This window comes from Puntigrus tetrazona, chromosome 4 (genome assembly GCF_018831695.1).
Source record: "Puntigrus tetrazona isolate hp1 chromosome 4, ASM1883169v1, whole genome shotgun sequence".
In the NCBI taxonomy this organism is placed as follows: Eukaryota; Metazoa; Chordata; class Actinopteri; order Cypriniformes; family Cyprinidae; genus Puntigrus; species Puntigrus tetrazona.
The window spans coordinates 9,267,803-9,284,110 of NC_056702.1; the positions used below are offsets into that span (position 1 = coordinate 9,267,803).

The 16,308-nt window shown below is 42.2% G+C and overlaps 2 protein-coding genes across 21 annotated transcripts in view; both read right to left on the reverse strand.

Moving 5' to 3' along the window:
• The window catches only part of anks1b (ankyrin repeat and sterile alpha motif domain containing 1B), a 166,263-nt gene extending 164,222 nt beyond the window's left edge, over positions 1–2,041 (reverse strand). For 2 of the 11 annotated variants that reach the window (XM_043237044.1, XM_043237043.1), the window contains exon 1: positions 1,484–2,034. In XM_043237044.1, coding sequence (XP_043092979.1) covers positions 1,484–1,614 — 131 coding nt within the window. In that variant the 5' untranslated portion in view covers positions 1,615–2,034. Of the gene's footprint in view, positions 1–1,483 lie in introns of all 11 variants that reach the window. The other 9 variants (XM_043237046.1, XM_043237051.1, XM_043237053.1 and 6 more) reach the window with 7 other exon arrangements.
• Positions 2,042–4,169: 2,128 nt separating this feature from the next.
• uhrf1bp1l (UHRF1 binding protein 1-like) overlaps positions 4,170–16,308 on the reverse strand; it is a 28,208-nt gene continuing 16,069 nt past the window's right edge. The window contains exons 13-24 of one of the 10 annotated variants that reach the window (XR_006250565.1): positions 16,105–16,298; positions 14,176–15,542; positions 12,925–13,005; positions 12,513–12,661; positions 12,065–12,219; positions 11,759–11,909; positions 11,624–11,671; positions 7,806–8,062; positions 7,056–7,167; positions 6,676–6,896; positions 5,657–5,938; positions 4,170–4,564 (exon numbers count right to left, since the gene is read on the reverse strand). Coding sequence is in view for 9 of the 10 variants with exons in the window: in XM_043236211.1 (XP_043092146.1) it covers positions 5,798–5,938; positions 6,676–6,896; positions 7,056–7,167; positions 7,806–8,062; positions 11,624–11,671; positions 11,759–11,909; positions 12,065–12,219; positions 12,513–12,661; positions 12,925–13,005; positions 14,176–15,542; positions 16,105–16,298 (2,876 nt within the window). In the remaining variant the exon portion in view is untranslated. Of the gene's footprint in view, positions 5,939–6,675; positions 6,897–7,055; positions 7,168–7,805; positions 8,063–11,623; positions 11,672–11,758; positions 11,910–12,064; positions 12,220–12,512; positions 12,662–12,924; positions 13,006–14,175; positions 15,543–16,104; positions 16,299–16,308 lie in introns of all 10 variants that reach the window. The other 9 variants (XM_043236212.1, XM_043236211.1, XM_043236216.1 and 6 more) reach the window with 9 other exon arrangements.

Here is a 16,308-nt window from a genome sequence, read left to right on the forward strand (position 1 = left end):
TTATGAGGCATCATTAACCCTTCGTTAGCTAATTAATTACAATCAATTCCAAAGGAAATCTTACTGCCCAGAGGTTTCCTCAGCTTTCAGAGCTAAAGAAAATACCCAATATATGTCGTCAGTTAATCAATCAATCAATCAATCAATCAATCAATAAAATCAGTAAAATCAGTTTTTTAGCGCTAGAATTAAACCAATCCTTTTTCTCAAAGATGTTTGTCAAAATAAGCGTCAAATTCTCCTACCATCTGACTAATTTCATTAAAAAATGCAAACTTTTACTGCTTCGTGAGTAAAATAAAGTAAAACAAACGACTTGGGGTCTGAAAATCACAGTGGACAAAATATTTTCTTTTGTGTTCAATGGACAAATAAAAGTCAGGATTGGAATTAACCATCATTTTTTGGGAGAAAACCCTTTAAAGTAGCAATTTAGTCTCAGATGTTTCTTTTAAAACGCCTAAGGAGGCATAAAAAATGAGGCAATCGTTGGCGTACGGTAACAGCGAGCTGTCATTGCATGGAGCCTGGGAGAAACATTATGTGTGGGTTCCACCACCCTCCACAAGGCCGAATGAGCAGGACCAATGGTAGGCCCCCCTTCGTAGCGTTCCCTTCTGATTGCCCGTCTCATACACAGCTGAAATGAACTGGTCATTTGGTCTTGAAAGTATCTGATGGGAAATGTTTGCGTTAAAAAAAGGACAGCTCGTCTGACAAATGCCAATTTAGCATTACCCCATGTCGTCGCAAACCCGCATGACCTTCTTGGACACGAAAGAAGCTATGTTGGTAATAAACAAAGCTCTGGTTCACTTAGACGAGAACACTAGGACGCGTCTCAAATGATCTTCCTCCACAGAAGAAAGTGGTTCATACAGGTTTGGAACGGCGTGAGGCTGGGCAAACAATGACAGAATTTTCATTTTTGAGTCAACCATCCCTTTAATACCATAATCTCAGTCTTCTGATTGCAGACTTCGGCGTCTTGGCAAGACAGCTGAGGCGCCGAGCTCTGCTCTGCAACTCCAGAGGACACGCGTGTGAGATTTCCTCCCAGTGAAAGTCTATTAGGACGACGAACAACGGCACCGCTTGCAACTGACGTTAACGCGCGCGCTTAGGGGCGAGCTGTGGATGTCTAAAGCGCTCGAACTTGTTCCAGACAGACATGGGAATCTCATATCAAACTTTGAGGCGTGCAACGCAGAAATAGGCACCGAGTTACAGACGGCACGACAAAATGTGTCACAGCGGTGTCCCCTATATATCCGGACACGCACGCACCGCGTATGAGAGGCGCAGTGGGTCGGGGATGCCTGGAGTGGGTGTGTGTGTGTGTGTGTGATGTATTGCATTGCTCAAGCAACTGCAATCCCTCCGTCTATGTTGATACAAAACAGTACAGAACCCGGACTCCCTGTAAGCCCTTTCATTTGGGACACGCATACATAAACTTGCCCGCCACGGTCTGTTTTCATACCTGAGTAACCCAGGCAGAGGTATGGAGCCGGAGCCCGAGCCCAGCAATCCTTTCTTCCCGCTCAACAGCTTCTCCACCAGCCCCACGTTCCCGGTCCGCGCCGCCTCCAGCAGCTCCTGCTCCTTCCCCATCCCGGACACAAGTTTAATCCACGAGAACAAAAACAATCCGGACTGAACGGCGAGGTCTGCTTTTAGGACGTCTGCGGCATGTTACCGACCAAACAGACGCTCCGCCGCGCGCTGCCGTATGAATGAAGCCGCTAGTCCATACCGGGGCTCGGAGGTGAGGGAACGACGCGCCGGATATTTACTGTAGCGCGGTCCCGGTGCAGCTGTGCTGAACGGGAGGATGGTGCTCCTCCAGACCGGCCGGTTGCCTGGAGACGCCGGTTAAATCACGCTCACCAGCCGCTCTCTCGTGCGCTCTCGGTCACCGTACACACGCTGTTCTCCTCGCGCTCTCTCTCTCTCTCTCTCTCTCTCTCTCTCTCTCTCTCTCTCTGTGCCGTTGTACCGACAGCAGGGCGGCCCAGCATCAGCGTTTCTCTCTTTCTGCTCCTATATGGCAGTCTTCCGTTACGAGAGGCGCGAGCTGCTCCGGCTGGGCGTGGAGTCACAGACACCGAGCACTGTTACTGTAACCTTGTTTTGATTTCAACGGCGCACGAGGAGGAGATTTCGTACCGTACTCTTTGAGATGGTGATATATGGTACTCAGCGATTGTCATGTAAAAAAAAAAAAAAATAAAAACCTTTTCAGTATTTATTTATTTGTTTTGCAAGATTATTAATATTTTAGAATATTAATTATTAATGTGGTTGATGAATCAGAATAGGAAGGACGTGAGTAAACGTGTTTGAAGGCCAACATTAAGCCAATATTCCCTTTGCCCTGAACGCAGTGAGGGGGACAACAACAAACACAGAACGTTACGATAACGTTAGTCTTTATTCCCGCTCTGTTATATTTGAATTGGCCATCAGATTTCTAGGAACATTATTTTTACGGTAGGAACCTAAAATATTCTATATTGTTGAAAGATGGCATTTTATGAAGAATCATAGATCATACATGTTCTGAGAACTAACATTTGGGTTTCAGGACGTTTAGTTTTATTATTCTACCCATGAACCTGACTGCATTTACATTTTTCATTACAGGAATATTCCCGCATTATTTTTATTCCACGCCATGTTTGCTTTAACCAGACTTTAGCTTCATCAAACAGTGAAAAACATTCATAAATATAAAAAACGGTCCCTCAATTTCATCACAAAATCTCATTCCATTCACACGGAACCAGAAATCATATTTTTCTGTGCCACAATTTTGAAATACCGAATGAACACAGATTGCAGTTTTTCCCGTGTTTTGTTTACGATTTCGCTAACATCTCCACAGCATTACTTCCTGTGCTGTTCAGCTGTGAAGTCTTGAAGAGAGGGAAAAAAACTGTGCTAAAGACTGGAGGAGGAACACAAGAAATGAAAGAGATGATCTGGTGTGTGTGTGTGTGTAAGAGAGAGAGGCAGCTGCAGGCCCACTGGGTGTTGGACAGAGTCACTAGATTTCAGCTTTGCCAAGAAACAGAAACAACCGGATCTTATGAGGCAGTTGTGTGCAAGCTCTCTGCATTACTCACACAAAAACAAGCGGGTGTTCAGTGTCTATTTAGTTCCTAACTCCAGGAATAAACTCCTCCATAGAGCAGCAAACAGAGCGGTATTCATCTGCCTTAATAGGCAATGCATAGAGTGGGAGCGCGCACACACACACACACACACACACACACACTTGTGGGCCTGACTTTACAATTCATGAGAGTACCACATGAGATTGAGGTTGTACGGAGGTGAAGTCAAACCAGACAGAGATTACACAGACCGAGACCTTTTTTTGGAAACCCAGGGGAGAAGCGACCTTTTAAGTAGCACCTAGCAAAAGTGATTCATCCCCCCAAAAAGTGAAAAGTTGATGCATAAAATGTCAAAGAACTGCAGAAGCAAACGCGTGATACACTGGACCAAGTGCTAATGTTAAGACCAAGTTAAAACGCCTTAATGATAGATTCGTTTCTTACCAGCATGAAGCTTTTCACTTCGTAAGATGTTCATTTATTGACCGGAGTGTGGATTATTGTGGTGTTTTCAGCCAATTAGAGTCTCATTTACTGCAGATCAAGCGTTTTAAAGCTACGTTTCTCCAAATACGTTCCTATAAAGAAACAAACTCTTCTCCTGGAGGTTTGGGTGCGTTTTTTTGCAAATTTCAATTTTGGCATGAACGACAACTATCACATTTGCCGGCACCCATTGGCTACCATTTTTGTTTCCACACTAGGAGTCAGCATACGGAGCATCGGCTGAATACATGTCATTAAATATTTTTATTTAACAGAACCAAGAAACTCAAGGTCCTTCAACTGAGCCGAGTGAAACGCGCTGAAAAAGAGAAGAGCCTGTCGATTCATTGGAAGATCAAGTTATGATATATGAACTTAAAAAAAAAATTGCAAGGTCAAAAAATGTTTTTTTGCCACAATAACTTCAGTAACATTCACTTAGAAAATGCACTTCTTCGTGGCTAGGTAATTGAATAAGAGCATATCTTTCAGCCCAACAGGATCCAACACATGATTTAATGGCTTGAACAATTAAATAAATAAAAAGAGGAGAGTCGATACTCATTATTAAAACATTTTATTTCCTCATTTTATTTCTCAGTACTTCAGCAGCTTCTGATGGACACAAGGAATAACAGTTTCACAAGTTTGCTTGATTGAGCATCACCGTTCATCTTCTGCGCTAAACAGGTGGGCTTCCGTCTACAACGGGCGTGTCTGTTACATATAGAGGCGGGGCTAATGCGGCGTGGGGGCGTGGCCTAGTACTAGGTAAGAAAAGTTGGTTTTGTACAATCAGGTGTTTGTCACCCAGCTCTTCATATTCAAGTCCCAACATCTGAAAAATGCTCTCCGGATGTAAGCTTGCGTTGCGAAGAGCATTAAAACATTCATTTAGAGAACGAAATCAAGCAGGACCTCTGGAGAAGGTGTGCAGTCACAGGCACTTGTAGAGGCTGCCGTAGAGGGAAAAAACCAAAAGGGAGGAGAGAAAGAGAGAGAGAGAGATTGAAGCAAAACCAAGAAAACATTTAAATATCTGTTCCATCATAAACAGGCCCTTCTCTTATAAAGTATAAATAAGAAAAGCCAAAAACAAAAATGAACTAATACAAACTCTTACATTTCATTCATCAGTTGAGTGGTTTTCACCCAACATTCATCCATTTTTTTTTTTAGTTTTTTTTTGTGCAGAAATGCTGGTAATCAGATCAACAATGTGACAAAGCATCAGTTCAGACCGAATGGTATTTTAACAGAAACAATCCCGGTCAATTTAGAATCAAACTAATATTCTGACTGCTGCAGTGCAAATATTCACATAAAAAGACAAACACGGAATGACAATGCGTTTAGTCACAAATACTGAACTAATATCAAAGCGTTGCACCTCAAAACACAAAATCTGTCCACATAGAAAGAGAAACCAAGTTGTGCAACGCAAATCCCGTAGTGTTCGTGAAAAGAATTCCCAAAACATATTCCCGTTTTTGTAAGACGCCCAAATTTTTCCCACACCAATTCAAATCGCACTTATTAACAAAACATTCTTGTGTATCACAATTACTATACATAATCACAAATTTGTTAAATCGCTAAATATTTTTTTTTTATTAGTCGCTGTTAAACGAAAAAAGTTTGAAACAGTGCAAATTAATTTAAGACATTCCTCCAAAGATATGACATTCAACGTTACACGCCCTCAAGCTAAGTGCGTAAGACTGTCCTGGGGTTAAAGGTCAAGGGTGGAATGTGCTCCTGCACTGCGTACGAATGGTTAAAGAGAGAGATGGTGAGCGAGAACGCGAGTTTGTCACCCGCTTTCTCGTGATGATTCAAGAGGTGCTCGCCGACGCGCAAATGAATGACGTGAAAGAAATAATAAAATAAAATAAAACGGGCCGCTCGAAGAGTCTTTTGATTTGATTTCCACTAGATGCTAAAGCTTTGTGTGTATACTATGGTAAAGAACACTGTTCTTTAAGAGCAGATGCCACTGATTGCAAAGTCTGGATCCCGAGGGGAGATCACCGTCACGGCACACATACCATCCTCTTCTCGGCTGCAGCGTTGGGATTTTTTTTTTTTTTTTTTACGGTGCCGGGCCCCTCCAAGCACTCTGCTGCCCCCCTGTGGCAGGTGTCAGTCCTGTATGCACACACACACACACACACACACATGCACTGCCACTAGCTGTTGCTGCCCCCGCCGGTGAGTTTGAGGGTCTTCATTTGATGCTGGAGAGAGTCTTTCTCCATCTGGGCTTCCGCTAGCGCCATCTTGGCTTTGGAGAGCTCCAGTTTCAAGCATTCATTCTCCTCCACGAGCAGCTGCGTGGACGGGAGAAATGCATTAGCGTGGCACACAACGTATTTATTGTTTATCAGCCCAGATATGCTTTGATTAAAATTGTGCAATTGAGGGGTTATATATTTTTTTTTGCAACTGTACTTTTTCACTACACATTTTTACAGTTATCATTATTACCTTTAAGTCATTTTAGTTTCGTTTTAACAGCATCTGTCTTCATTATTACATCATAATGACTTGGTGAGACACCAAAGAGACATTTCTAGTCAGGTTTCCATTTCAGGTTTGTGCAAAACCTTCGCAATATTTTGTCAACAAAAATTTAGTGTTTCCATTAACCAAAAAAACGCTATTTTTTCCTTTCAAGATAAGATTCTTCATCAAATTGCCTGAAAACGTAAAATAAATATAAAAAACATGGGATTTTTTGGGCGAAAACAATTTTAAGGGTAATGAAAAAAATAGTTTCAATCAATTATTTTTGACGTCTGGAGTTATTTTTTTTAATAGTGCAGTATATACAGTTTTCTCAGCGCACAAAATAGTTTTTAATAAAACAGGAAACTGTATTTTTTTCATATATCCCTTTAAAATGTAAACAAACCAAGTCAAAAACAGCGATCGTGCATCACCATTAAAGGCTTACAAACATATATGGGTATTTAGATGGCAAAACGAGACGTTCACATAAAGCTACAGTTTTACAGCATTATGTGGACGTACACTCATGCAAAAATCTCAATTCTTCCTTGTGTACCTGTTCTCTACTTGAGGGGGTGGGGCTTGTGGGTGACAGAGGTGCAGTCTGAGTGGCTTTCGGCTCACAGGCCACACCTACAGGAACTTCAGGGACAGAACTGAGCCTGCTGTCATTCACAGGCCCCGCCTTCTGAAGCTTCGAGTCCGCTGCGCGCTCAGCTGTCCGCGGGGAGAGAGGGGGAGGGATGCGTTTAGTACGTGCATTCCTGAGGTTCAGTCCTATTTCAAAATAATTCAAAATAGAGGCAAACTTCAAAGTAAAAGAGAGAGGTGCGTGCATGTGCCAGAGGAAAGGGAAATGCTATAAGGAACAATTATAGTATAGCAGAGGAGGAGATAGCAGGAAGAGAAAAACAGTAAGTAAGGGACGTGAATAACCTCCTCCGATGCTGAATGAGCCGTCGTCTTGGCGATGAATAAGAAGATTATGAATATGAACGGCGATGGGCGTGGCCTCGGGCTCTGACACATTGTCACGGGGACCATCATCCTGATTAAAACACATATATTAGTACATACATGATATCTACAAATTTTTTACATTGAAATCCATGCATTCTGGGATTACAGCTCACTAGGTTTTAGAACGAAGGAGATGCGTACAATCACGCATACTGTAGCATGCACCAAAACATTGCTACAAACGTTAAAAAATAAAAAGAGCGCTCATCCACTTGTTGGTCTGAATGAAAATGTTAATTCATTCTTTGCCACTAGGTGCCGCTTCTGGAAAATTCGCAAGCACCGCTTTAAATGAAGGCGACCAAACACGGGAGGTGTATGGAAAAATCAAATAAGGTATAAAAAAAAGCATGTAAGAAAATGTAAGTGTTTTTTTTGACCTTGTGTTTGGGACTTAACACATAATACGCATCTTAACACATAATAGGGGCATTTTAATACTACGCATGCAGTGGTATCAGAAATAACCCAGCACCAGAAGCTACTGCTGTCACACAAAATCTTGTCAAGGACGCGACAGATGAAAGCATGGCCCACAACCAAAAAAGCTCTTGTTTTAAATGTAACTCATTGGCCAAAAAAGACAAGAAAAAATAAATAATCAAAAATACAATTCTGATCAAATCTGACACTGTGACAACGACAATGTCTTGCGTCCGAACGTACCTTGAGATTGACGTGCGTATCTTTGATGGTGATCTCCATGGGGAGAACCTGGGAGGCGGAGTCATCCTCCAGGAAGAGAGCGAGGTTCCGCAGGGACGTCATGAGGAAGTCGGCACTGAAGGCCTGCAGTCGGCACTGGAGGAAGCCATTCTGTTCGGCCAGAGGAGAGTGAACCGCAGCTCCCGGGCCGCTTTCAAGCCTCACCTGCACCTCTGGATTTAATAACACTGCGCTGGGGTCCGACCCTGACCCAGAGCCTGGGAGAGAGAGATTCATAAATATCAGAAATTATTATAAAGTAACTGTATTAAATACAATAAATTAATTCACACTGACAGCTGTGTCCTTCAAATGAGATTGAATGAGATCAAATGGTTTCTGAGCGAAGTCATATTTACAAGCATTCAGCTCAAAACTCTAGGCGACAGGCAAGCTGCTAATGTCATAAAGTGCGTTTACTTGTCTACTAGCTACGAGGCTACTTGTCATAAGCTGTAAGTAAATGGCTAAACACAAAATATTGATTTTACAGAGTTTAAATATTTTATTAGTTCACCGAATGCCAGGCTTCAATGAAGAAAAATGGGCAAGTTGCTGCGAAGTAAGACGAATGAACTGGTTCAAATAAAAGCAACATTTAAACGATAACGTACAGTCATCCTACTTATTACACGGCATATCTCACAACATCAATAATTAAGCAGATATGAAATATGGATCTAAGATTAAACAACTTATGCAAAACTGTTTATTATAAATCAAAAACAATCATCCTGGCAAGAAGAACACCGAAATAACATTGCAATCATACCATTACTGGAGTCCTTTGATTTAATTTTTAATACAATAACTGAAATTAAGATGAAAGACGGCACCAGCTGCATTTGGCTGAAATGAGACAATGAGTCCATAGTGTGATATAACAGATATGAAAGAAGTGCTGGCTTCAGATAGGAGTGGTGTGTCATACAGAATTTGTAATGACCAATCAGAATCAAGTATTTCAGACAGCGTTATAATAATAATAATAGTAATGTTTCCTAATTCAAAGAAATACCAGGCTGCAAGAAATGTAATGCAATAGTAAGTGTTCCTGCTGCTGGATACACTAATGCATCGCTGATTATTTACACGCCATTAAAAGCTTTCGACTATAGATCCTGTTGCTCTCGTTAAAAATGATTAATTCCAATCGTAGATCACTGTCAGTGTGAACGCCTCTTTATATTTCAGCACAGACGCCATTATACAAAACACACACACGATTGGCATGAAGATCCACGTAATGAAAACACCATCTACTCCATGTTACTCCATGTTTGGAACTACGAGGACACGTGAATGTGCACACAGTCATGCAGGAAACCAATGGATCACTAATGAGTGGAAACTGAGGGCCCGCTGCACAGGCTGTGGAACCAGACGGCAAAGCAGGACATGGGAGACAGCCACCGGTCTAAAAATAGACAAATCCAAAACATTGAAACCCTGCATTTAAATTATGCATTGAATCCAAAATGTCAGCGCAACAATGCCTGCGGTAATGAATAGAAATCTCATTGAAATTCATTGAAATTTCCTACAGCAGAGGGCAGAAAGGAGACATCAAATGATATCGGAGCTGTGCAGTTCAGCGGTCCCGGGGGGGTCTCGTGGCAGAGGAGTCCACGGTATCTACTATACTTCACTGGCTGCCCTACATGCTCTTGCTTTCGAGAAGCGTCAGCTCTGAAACTGAGACTGCATTAACATCCTCACCTCCTCTGCCCAGAATAGAGAGATAGACACCTAACGCAGATGCTCATTCAGCAGAACTGTTAAATAAGAGATACAACAGAGAGTAAAGAAATGGGGAGACGGAATAGGCAACCAAGATGGCTCCTTACAAAAGTACTGTGGCAGCGCAGCGGTAAGACGAGTGTAGCAGATGGTACTAAAATAGCATGACAGTATATACTGTGGATAATCATATTTATATTTGGTGTTTGTTGCAGTATTATAAAGCACTTCTAGGAACACTATGGCACATGCCCGAAAACATACAAATCCTCTAGATAAAGAATATGCATTTTTGAATAAGTTTGAATACAAATTATATTTAAAACTCATTACAAATTCCAACCTATTAATATTTGTAATGTATTCTTGGATCAACTATCAAACTTCAAGCATTCGACATCCTGTGTGTATACGATGAGAGTTAGACTCAGACCCCATTGCAAGGAGAAGAAGTTATCCGATCGCTGGTATTCCTGACAGAACTTCCTGATTAATCCTTGAACAGTTGTGAATAAAACAAGCAAACGCAGCGCTTTCTCTCCCTACCGAAGATACGGACGAAAAGCAAAAATACTGCAGGAGGAATAAGTGAGAATAACTGAAAATAGAGAACACGGGAGCAGATACGGAGAGAAAGATACGGAGGAGCAGACTGAAAAACAGAGGCAAGCAGAATCAGTCAAGAGAAACTGAGCAGAGAAAAGCCTAGAGATTAATCCTCGGAGAGGAAAGAGGCAGTGCTCTGAAACAGCCCAGATAGATGAGAGTCTGAATGAGTGTGTTTATGTGTGTACAAAGTCTCCTGAACCAGCAGTTCTGCTACTGCAGAACCCAGTGGTCTGTGACAACAGAGAAACGACAACACAATACCAAAGCAGCCATAGGAAAGAGAGAGAGAGAGAGAGAGAGAACGAGGATGAGGAGGAAAGCAAAGAGCAGGGACCAGTGAACGAGAAAAACACTCCATTACAACAGCACACACAAACCTACCATACTTCTTAAAAAAATAAACAAATACCATTTTTGCATACTAAATATTTTCAGCCAAGGTGCTTTATCAGAAGCACAAATTGTCAGAGAGGGCTGCAGTGCACTGAAAGCGTGTCAAACAAACTCTTTCCAATAAACTGTTGATTTTGTTACTCAAAATCTTAAGCTTAGTATTAGAAAATAAGCCATCAATGCACTGGCTGTGTAACAAATGCAGCACTCTCATTGATAAGTATTTTAATTACTATTGGACTGAATCAAATTCGAGCACTAATAATGTTCACATTATTATAAATAATCAGTAAGACTCATTTTAGTAAGTTTCTATCTAAGATAGATGCTTTAGCTATTAGCATCTTTCTCTACTGACAAACACAAAAAAAGGCTTCCTAAAGACTAATTAGTTGACCAAACCACAGACTAGTTATTAATAGTATTCTACTATTCAAAAGTTTGAGGTCAGTCATTTTTATTTATTTTATTTTAGGAAAGCAATTATTTTTATTCAGAAAGTGTGCATAAAATTGATAAAATAAAGGCTGATCAATCGTTAGAAACAATCCTGAAAAAAATGTATCATGGCTTTCACAAAAATATTAAGCAGTACAACTGTTTTCAACACTAATAATAATAATAACAACAAAAAATATTCCTTGAGCAGCAAATCAGCAAATTAGAAAAATTAGAAGGATCATGTGACGCTGAAGACTGAAGTAATGGTTAAGTTTTGCCATTACAGGAATATATTTAAAATAGAAAATAAAATTTTAAAATAGAAAGGTAATTTTAAATAGTAATAATATTTCAAAATATGACTTTTTTACTGTATATTTTTTATTAAATACTGTAAATGCAGCCTATGTAAGCATAAAGAGACTTATTTAAAAGAAAAAAACAACCCAAATTTTTGAACAGTAGTGTTCTCGCTAAACAAAAAGTGCTGAAAGAGTGATCACACAACACACACATCTCAGACTCATGCAAACTCATGCGCATAAACACACACACACACACACACACACACTATGCAAACATATGAAGATACACACTTAAAGTACCTTCACCACTTTGAGTGACTGACGCTGTAGACACTAAACCTAAAGAAATGCAAACAGCAAGTATTTATCAGGTGTAACAGCAACACTTGCATGCATACACACACACGGGGTGTCAATCAGTCTTACCCAGGCTGCGGTTGCTAAGATACTGCCGCAAACTGACGTTGCCGAGCTGGTTGGGTCGGATCCGTCCCACCTCCAGAGCAACTGCTGTATCATCACCCTTCAGATCCAGAGAACAGCAGACCGAGTGAATCTTCAAAACCAGCACAGACACCTGCAAATGCAAGCAATACAGATCTTTAGTACAAACATACTAATACGTGCACCATCACGTTGTTTTCTTTAGGCAGAAGAGATAAAGTTAACGTTCAGCAAGTTGAGCATTATATAAAAAGGGGAATAAAAGAAAACAGAAAAAGAGTTTATTACAAGGTCTTTCGTGGGTTCATCTATGCTCTGCGAGGCAGCGCTGATGGCGTCAGGTGATTGGGCCTCATCTGCCTCCTGAGCGAGAGTCACATTAGACCCTTCTGTGGAAATCCGCTCATTTAAAACCTCCTTAAAACCAGAGATCGATACGTCATCTGTAACAAAAAAATAATACATTTGCGTTTTAGACGGTAAGTGTCACAGCATATACAGAGCTAAATTAAGCAGCATAGATGCATTTGATGTTTAGCCTGTGCTAAACGCAAAATCTGAATTTCTGGTCATCAAGAATTTTTCAGCATTGCTCCAATAGAAGAGAAAATAGCACAAAAAGATAGCTGTTACTATACTGCCCCCTTGTGGTCACAGATCTAATGCAGCACTTTTATAAAAACAGAAAAAGAAAAAAAACGCACAAGTAGAATATGGTGTTTAGGTGGGCATGTACCTCTCTCCAGTAGGCTGTAGCTGTCACAATCCTCTAGTGAGTAACTGTCTATGGAGAGATCATCCAGAGACTGTAGCGAAGGGCTTTTCTTCATGTTCTTATAAGACACTGAGAAACTTGACTGTGATTTGCCCTGCATCAAACGACCACTGCAGAGTACATGCACAAAAAGTAGAAAACAGTGAGTATGAAAGTGAATGAGCATGTTGGTACCAACATACATGAAGGAAAAAAAAAATCAAAACACCAGTCAAAAACAGAGTCTGCAAACTCTGTGCACGTCCACAGTCCTACACATAACACAACGAAGGACAAGCTAGTGTGAAATGATCACAATCACGATACCACAGTTTTCTCCACAAACATTCACGCATACACAGATGGGTACAGAGTCCTAAAGAGGGTGTCTTACATGTTGGACATGGAATATAAGGAGGTAGACCTGCTGTGCGTGGAAGTTAAGAGGTCAGAGACCACTGATAAACTGCCTTTCCTTCGGAAGAGAGAGATTGAACAAACACACACCCAGAGGTGACATTCAGAGCAAGGAAGCAGTTGTGAATTGGGTTTTACTCCCAAATACATACACACATACTCTCATAACATTCAATGCCATTATTTCTGCATCAATCCCATCTACATTCTGTTATCGCATCCAAAAAGGAAAACACTGTCATTCCAAACCTGTAAGACCTTTGTTCTTCTATGGACCACAAATTAAGATATTTCTGATGAAATCAGAGAGCTTACTGACCCTGCATAGAAAGCAACGCATAGAAAGGTCTTACGACTTTGGGATGACATGAAGCTGAGTAATTAATGACAGAGTTTACCAAATTAATGACCAAAGTCTTCAGGATCACTTTTAAAAATGACAATTAAAGCTGGAGCTAAATAAACACTGTAGGACATTGGATCTTGGGGACAGTGTTGCTCACCCCCGGGGCTGGATAGCAAGTCTCATGTCTGCATTTGTTGCTTCCACGGGAGTAAGTTCAAGGTTATGTTTAGGGAAGGGGTGTCCTGCTCTTAGAGGTATACGCTCCAGCAGAGTTTAGCTCCAACCTTTTTTAATTCAACTGCTTCCCCATTTGTAGTAATTCTAAAGACCTTTATTAACTGGTTCAGGTGTGTTTAATTAGTATTGGAGCTAATTCTGCAGGAATTTCATGGATTACTAACTAGTCCAGGAATGAGCAAATTTGGTCCTGGAGGGACAAACCTAATTAAACACACCTGAATAAGCTAATGAAGAATACGTCTTTATTAGGATTGGAACTAAACTCTGAAGGCCAGTGGACCTGCGGGACCAAAGTTGCCCATCCCTGATATAGTCTAAGGTCAGTCAGCCCTGCTCCTATAAGGCTATCGTCCAGCAGTGTTTAGCTCCAACCCTAATCAAATACACCTGAACCAGTGGTCATCATGATTGGAAGAATCGGAACCGAATTTTGTAGCAAGGTAGCCGTCTAGGATCAGAGTTGGATTGCACTGTCTGTCTGGCCCACAAGACCATACGTTATCCCAGTTGTACCAAAGTGTGTACTCTCTTATGTCAGCATACAATATAAGGCTTTGCAGCTCCATTTGCATTATTAATTTCCAAAAACAAAAGCAGGAAAGACCGGACAGCTGTATTCTAAATACACAAACACAGTAGTACCTGGACATGGACTGAGGTAGCCTGCCTCCCTGACTCTTGTCGTTCCATTCCCTGGAGGAATTGTCAGAAATGTGATCTACTACCATGGTTCCACCTTGTGAGGTTTCACTCTGCTGCCCTTTGGCTTCAGTTCTGTGGCCCTCTCCATTGGGAGATGTTTCTCTCAAGTCCTTCTTCTCCTCGGATGGCACCCTCCCTCCAGATACCATGCTATTCCTCTCATCAACAGACGCCTTTCTCAGAGCAGGAGATGGGGAAGGAAGGAGAGGAGATGCGTTGATGGCATGCGTCCCTGCACAAAGGAGTTGATCCACGTTTTGAGTACCCTCTCCTGCAGCCGAGGGCCTCTCGTGCCCTTCGCTCGCCTCACTCCCGGCTTCAAGAGTGGCCCTGCTTTCCGAAGGGGATACGTCCGAGTCCAGGGGGCTGGTGTTTGAATCTGGTTGGGGAATGGGCTTTAAGAGTAGCGCAACTTCAGCACTTTTCATGAGCACACCCACGCAGGCGCTGAAGGGTTGCGTGGGACCCTGGCGCTTGGAGCCGTACTGCTCCAGATCTTGCTGTAAAGTGCGCTGCAGAGATTTCACAGCATTTTGCAGTCTGAGCAGGAACACATACTGCCCGTGGCTCACCTGAGCACTCAGGTGCTTCTGAACGTGCACAAGCATCTGCAAGTCTACTTCGTTGGAAGAGGATGAGGAAGCAATGGAAAGAGATGAAGAGGAGTCGCTGAACAGGCCATCCAGAGAGTGTGGTTTGTGGAGGCCATTGCTTGGCATGTTGCTGGGAGATGCATCAGTGGTGTAGTACTCCTTTAGAAGCTTCTTTCTCTGCAGACGACTGGCTATTTCTGCTGACTCGCTGCGAGGCAACAGGCCTGAACCTGCTCTGAGCCTCTCGTGGTGCTGAGTGTATCGGGCAGGGTGGCATACCCAAAGAGTCAGAGGAAAGGAGTCCACACAAGGTGTCGGGCGACCTCGTCCACTGCGGGAGCCCTCATAGTCCACCCAGAACTGGGAAAAATGCACGGCCCACAAGTCAGTGGCTGCTGGTGTTTTGAGAGCATTGGTGGAGAGAGATGGCGGAGCAAGGCCCCGGTACACATCATGAACACGCGTGTCCTGCTCATGAGCGTGCCGCTGGAAGACAGAATGCAGCACAGAGGAGGAGTTTTGGGAACATGGAAAAGAGGAACAGAGGGACGTGAAGAAGGGTTGCTCCTGGAAGGCCTGCAGGAGGGCTTCCAGACTTGACCGAGTACACCCGGAAGAGTGACGCGTGTTAGTGGCTACCATCTCCGAGGTCTGTACTGAAACTGAGCGAGGCTGGTCAGGCTGAGTCTTTTCCTGGTCTGCAGGGATCACCAGCTACAAACATGCAAACACAGAGTTTTATAATAAACTCTAATGCAACAATTTAATACTTTAAGGTTCTTCACAATGGAGGGACCTGGAGGGCCACTGCCCTACAGAGTTTAGCTTAAACCTTGATGAAACTCACTTGTAACTTTCTAGTAATTTTGAAAAATATATCTTGCTTAGGTGTCATTTGGCTCCTTTCCACTTAGTGGTAAGGTTCAGTACTGTAGCAGAATTTGTGAATGGTGCTAAAATAGCACATACATTTTTTGAGACCCCATTGGTACCAAACTACTGTGCTAGGTATGCAAAACAGCTTTTGTATGTTCGGCTTATTTACATCAGAGTATGCAGACAAAGAAATAATAAGTAATTTATTGCTAATCAAAGAACCGGCTATTGATTGCGATATATCGTGCAGCCCTTCCAGTAAAAATGCAAGCCTAATGAAGGCGTACCATTCCAGAATTTTACCGCTATTGTACTGTACTGACCCGTACTGTGGAAATGAGCCATTTGATTACAGAAGAAGCTAAACTATATGTCTTAAGTCATTGTAAGAAAGAACTACCTTCAGCATGAGTCCGTCCACTCTGATATCTACATGCTCGTCAGGTTTCTGCGAGTCATTGAGTTTGTACAGCTCCATAAATTGCTCTAAGCTTTGACGAAGGTCCAGCGCAAATAGATTGAGCCAAACAAGACTGCGAGAGTCAAGCACCAGCTGTAGAGCGTTCAACTGCACATACAGGTTGGCACAAGGGACTGCAGAGAG